Here is a 5,951-nt window from a genome sequence, read left to right as displayed (position 1 = left end):
GGGGGGACTAAAACATGGATGCACTTCCTGGATTTGTTCAATAAGAAAGACTTGTTTCATTTACCGTTTCAAAACATTTTGGCACAGTTTGCTCTACTGTACACAGCCCTTCTACACTGCTGTCCTATCCTCATTGTGCCATGACCTGATTGGCCCCAGTCCCTGAAGTCTGCTCGGGTTGAATTAGCCTGGGATAATGAGCTTGTACCTGTTAAACACTCTATCTGATATGGCCCCTGGAGAGAGAACGAACCACATGGGACTGACCACCCACCCTCACCCCAGGCCCAGAGCGCTTTGTTCAGGGTACGGAAAGGAGAGCATGTGGGTAGGGCTCCGGGGCATGGTGCTTCTGTGGTAACACCTACTTTCTTGTTACAGACTCAAGAGATCGAGATATGGTATCTTTTTTTTTTTTTAAGAGAAAGAAAGAAGAATAATGGATGAAACACGAAAGAATATGTTTGTGCTTCAAGGCCACCGTACTGAAGAGAGAAAAATGAATCCCCACTTCAGTAAAAGATGGAGATACAGCCTATATGAAACAAGCTGTTCCTGAGAATCACATAAATTCGTCGACACAGCGTGTACAGAGAGAAAATAGATGGATAATTATGGATATGATGATGGATAATATTAGTGACGGATGGATAATTTAAATGTCACTGACTTTACAGTTCTCATTAAAGTATCATGTTGTAGATAACGCAATAACTGAACATGCATTGTTATGAATTATTTTATATTCAAATCTCCTAGGCAACAAAGACATCCTTCATGTATATAGAGACAGTGACTAAAATACCTCTTTATTTGTATGTCTCTATGTGACATCTTGTGTTAAAGGAATAATCCACTAAAAAACTTGTATGTAATCTTTTTCATTAGTCCACATTTGATACAGTCTCAAAATTGTTTTGCATGTTTTCAAGATAAAGGACTTTCACAAAGTAAATTGCCACATCATTCAATTCTGTCATTCCATTGCAAATCAAACCTATTTAATGTCAGATATAGTATATTAATTAGTTATGTGTACTATTCTCCTTGTACTGGTGTCAATGTGTACATACTTTGAGGCTGCAGCAAACATTTTTTTTAAGCACTTGACAATGAAGCATCCCTCTGAAAAGAAATCCACCAATCAGACTTAAAGTACATCTTAATGGAACAAATGGAACATGACCCCATGGAGGTGTCATGTATGAGCTATCTCTTGTCACTAATAGCAACAAGCAAAGGATAGGAGAGGAGGGGACTGCGCTGATGACTCGACGGATTATAGAAATACTGGCCCATGAGGTTCTGTTGTGTAGGGAGAGAGAGGACTGATTCCATCCCATCAGTCACTGTGGCAGCCACATCTGCCATACATCTGTTTGTCAAGGATTTAGTTCCGCTTAAGTTGCTTTTCCATTCAGGAGCCCTGTGTGCTTCCCTCCAATTTAAGCCCTAACTGATGACAAATGGTGGTGCTTCTATGCAGTGGACAGCTGCGGTGCGTGTTAGCAGGCAGGGAGAAATGTACAATTGCAATGCTACGCTGAGACAAAGACACATGATAGCTCATCGCTATGCGGTTGTAGCTTAGCATAGTGCATACACTACCACCCATGTGTGTGTGTCTGATGCATCAATAGAATATGTGACTAAAAAGTGTCAATAAATGTATGCACATTATTTGATTAAATGAGTACACTGAAATCACTTTTTACCCTATTATTATATTCTGTTTTCAGGGGGGAGAAATTATCAAACAGAATGGATGGTTTTCAGTCACAGTAGCCTATATCCTCTGTGTATGCATGTTGCATGTCGATAGGCTATACAGTAGCCTATATCCTCTGTGTATTCATGTTGCATGTAGATAGGCTATACAGTAGCCTATATCCTCTGTGTATGCATGTTGCATGTAGATAGGCTATACAGTAGCCTATATCCTCTGTGTATGCATGTTGCATGTCGATAGGCTATACAGTAGCCTATATCCTCTGTGTATGCATGTTGCATGTCGATAGGCTATACAGTAGCCTATATCCTCTGTGTATGCATGTTGCATGTCGATAGGCTATACAGTAGCCTATATCCTCTGTGTATGCATGTTGCATGTAGATAGGCTATACAGTAGCCTATATCCTCTGTGTATGCATGTTGCATGTAGATAGGCTATACAGTAGCCTATATCCTCTGTGTATGCATGTTGCATGTAGATAGGCTATACAGTAGCCTATATCCTCTGTGTATGCATGTTGCATGTCGATAGGCTATACAGTAGCCTATATCCTCTGTGTATGCATGTTGCATGTCGATAGGCTATACAGTAGCCTATATCCTCTGTGTATGCATGTTGCATGTCGATAGGCTATACAGTAGCCTATATCCTCTGTGTATGCATGTTGCATGTAGATAGGCTATACAGTAGCCTATATCCTCTGTGTATGCATGTTGCATGTAGATAGGCTATACAGTAGCCTATATCCTCTGTGTATGCATGTTGCATGTCGATAGGCTATACAGTAGCCTATATCCTCTGTGTATGCATGTTGCATGTAGATAGGCTATACAGTAGCCTATATCCTCTGTGTATGCATGTTGCATGTAGATAGGCTATACAGTAGCCTATATCCTCTGTGTATGCATGTTGCATGTAGATAGGCTATACAGTAGCCTATATCCTCTGTGTATGCATGTTGCATGTCGATAGGCTATACAGTAGCCTATATCCTCTGTGTATGCATGTTGCATGTAGATAGGCTATACAGTAGCCTATATCCTCTGTGTATGCATGTTGCATGTAGATAGGCTATACAGTAGCCTATATCCTCTGTGTATGCATGTTGCATGTAGATAGGCTATTCAGTAGCCTATATCCTCTGTGTATGCATGTTGCATGTAGATAGGCTATACAGTAGCCTATATCCTCTGTGTATGCATGTTGCATGTAGATAGGCTATACAGTGGCCTATATCAGGCAACTTGTATTACACAGTAAAGCCACATAATCCATTGATTTGAATCAAACCTGGGAGAAAGCAGGGTTTTGGATGAATACATCCTAATTTAGATGTATTTATATGTCATGAACATCTTTCAAAATTCATGAGCTTGACATAATGGAAGAGATGGATGCTTGCTTTACCTTTATTTAACTAGGCAAGTCAGATAAGAACAAAACCTTATTTTCAATGACAGCCTAGAAACTGTGAGTTTAACTGCCTTGTTCAGGGGCAGAACGACAGATTTTTACCTTGTCAGCTCGGGGATTCAATCTTGGAGCCTTATCGGTTACTAGTCTAACGCTCTAACCACTAGGCTACCTGCTGCCCCATTTCCAATTGGTGTGGGATTATAATGTGCATCCAGGGAACAATAAACCTCTCTCTCCCACTTCTGTGGCTGCGTTCCTGCTCCACACTGGTTCCTGCTCCACACTGGTTCCTGCTCCACACTGGAAGATGCTATTTCCTACTAGGGCAGATTATATTTTGGGACTGAGACATCAAAAGGTAAATCCTCTGTACAGTATTATTCCACTGGCATACAGACCAGCCTGGTCTCATAGACTAGACTTAAGATAGTAATTGTAAATCCTGGACTCTCAAATGAGTACGATATGTTGCGCTTGGTATAAAACAGATGGTTACTTAAGGCAAAACTAAAAGTATGATGGTTGGTCGGGGTGGGGGGTTGAGTAGGTGTATAACGAGAATGTCTAGCAACCCAAAGGTTGTGAGTTTGAATCTCATTACGGACAATTTTAGCTGATTAGCAACTTTTCAACTACTTACTACTTTTTATCTACTTTGCAGCTACTTAGCATGTTAGCTAACCCTTACCATAACCCTTTTAGCTAATCCTTCCCCTAGCCCTGACCCTAATCTTAACCCTTTAACCTAACCCCTAAACTTAAATTAACCCCTAGCCTAGCTAACGTTAGCCAGCTAACTAACATTAGCCGACTAGCTACCTAGCAAGAATTCATAACATATTGTACATTTTACAAATCTGTAAATATTGTACATTTGTAAATTCGTAACATAAAATAAGAATTGTAATTTGTAACTTAACATACGAAATGGGTGGTGGACATTCACTAATTAATACATACCATACAAAACGTAAAATATTATACTAAAAATAGTATATGAGATTTACGTACAGGATATTGTGAAATGCTCTGAGACCAGGTTGGACAGACATAGTAGCCCAAATTGCAGTACCGCCGCCAGCCGCAGGGAGGTGGTCTGGCTTCTCAGTGCAAACTTCCTCACGTTTTGTTGATTATCTTTACAGGTTTAATCGAAAGCAGGCTACTAAAACGAACGCAACCAACACGAATGTGGCCAATATGGCAATGGCATTATGTGTCAGGGTTTAGCCTGCGATAGTTAATCTGTACATGTTTCGTGTATCCCAAAAACAGGGAGAGCACGACTTTGGTTGGGAAAGCAATGTAGGGAACCAGCCTTTTTCTCAGAAAGGGAGCAACTTTGAGAGGATATGGTGCCATTTTCCAGTGGCTTTCTGCTTGAAATGTATCAAGTGATTATTTATCTTAAAGTTAAAGCGTGTTATAGCAATATAGCAATATGTGATCTAAGGAGCTACAATTTGTAATGAAAAACATTTGAAAGTGAATAGGCTAGTCAAAGTTAAGATGTTGCTTGCATACTTTAATGTTTTTTAAGGCTTTTTACGAGTCTCGTTCTGTAGGTAGACGCCCTACTGTATCGTGTGAACGATAACGTCATCATGTCGGTGCATAAACTGGTTACTGTAATTGAATGGAACGGAAGGAGGTGGGGTGCTGCTGTTTAAGACGTTGATCATTGACGTTGCAAAGAAGGACCGGAGCGGCTCAAACAATCTCGGCGACTTCCGAACGCGGATGAATTCAACCTAATCCATGGTCGATCATTAGGAGATTTGATGGATTTCCTATAGGAAACTATACTCGGGGTGCATAGTTCCAGTTTATATATACCGCTCCTTCTCCTCCCTGGCTCCCTCTACTCACCGCTCTAACAACGCAGAAGTCTCCACCGTCTTCATCATAAGTCATTTTCATGAACAATGACAACCAAGTTGCTGGTGTCTTTCTTACTTCTGTCAGTCCAACGGGTGCGGTAAGTCTCGTGACTGTTATGATAATAGGTGTTGTTTTTACATAGTCGAAATGTGAATTGTAGTCAAATGAATTAAATCAATTAGAGCCTATTATGTGCTGTGTATGTCACGCGCGTCTTTGATACGCAACAACACCGACGCGCTTGCAGAGTATTAATTGAACTTCAGAATCATTGTTTGGCCAAATAGCTATTTATACTCCCCATTTGCATTATTAATTGTCGAATGTGTTTGCATATGAATAGTCTATTCTATCAAAAAATAAATAGGTAGTTAAATTCTGTAGGTAGCCTAGTTTAATTACTGTATGTAAAACCGGGAACGTCCGTAATAATTGGTTTTGTGTTGAGATGTGTTTGATTTTGTATTATTTTTTTCTGTTAAATAAATTACTTCTTGTACGATTTCAGTTTAAAGTTTGGTTTCATCAGCACTTGTTATGCACTGAATTCAAAAACCTAGGCCTGTAAGACTAAGACTGATTGACTTGTAATGCATGATTTACAATCTAATGTCTGTGATATTGAGATTATTTTCAAATTAATAAAACAAACTTCTTTTTTATATGATATTTAGTTCCGACCCAGACCCAAGGGACTACGATGGGGACTATGAGGACACTACTGTCAGTCAGATGCTGGCTCCCAAAAACCACCAGGCAGAGGCCACGCTCATATTAAATAACTTACTTAAGGACTACGACAAGACACTACGCCCTGATATTGGAGGTGAGTTACATTTCTGTATTTTTACTGCGGATATTACAAAAACTTTCAATGGAGTGTCTAAATTGCTTTGGTGATACGCGCACCTTGGCTACGTCG

At 40.0% G+C, this 5,951-nt stretch overlaps 1 protein-coding gene across 2 annotated transcripts in view; it reads left to right on the top strand.

The window, feature by feature from the left end:
• Window positions 1-4,314: 4,314 nt before the first annotated feature.
• Window positions 4,315-5,951, top strand: part of LOC115129732 (gamma-aminobutyric acid receptor subunit gamma-3-like) — a 41,481-nt gene continuing 39,844 nt past the window's right edge. For both annotated transcript variants that reach the window (XM_029660398.2, XM_029660397.2), the window contains exons 1-2: window positions 4,315-5,126; window positions 5,704-5,855. In XM_029660398.2, the coding sequence (XP_029516258.1) occupies window positions 5,074-5,126; window positions 5,704-5,855 (205 nt within the window). In that variant the 5' untranslated portion in view covers window positions 4,315-5,073. The remainder of the gene's footprint in view (window positions 5,127-5,703; window positions 5,856-5,951) is intronic.

The sequence above is a fragment of the Oncorhynchus nerka genome, linkage group LG5 (genome assembly GCF_034236695.1).
Source record: "Oncorhynchus nerka isolate Pitt River linkage group LG5, Oner_Uvic_2.0, whole genome shotgun sequence".
Classification (NCBI taxonomy): domain Eukaryota; kingdom Metazoa; phylum Chordata; class Actinopteri; order Salmoniformes; family Salmonidae; genus Oncorhynchus; species Oncorhynchus nerka.
This window is presented reverse-complemented; position numbering and strand designations above follow the sequence as displayed.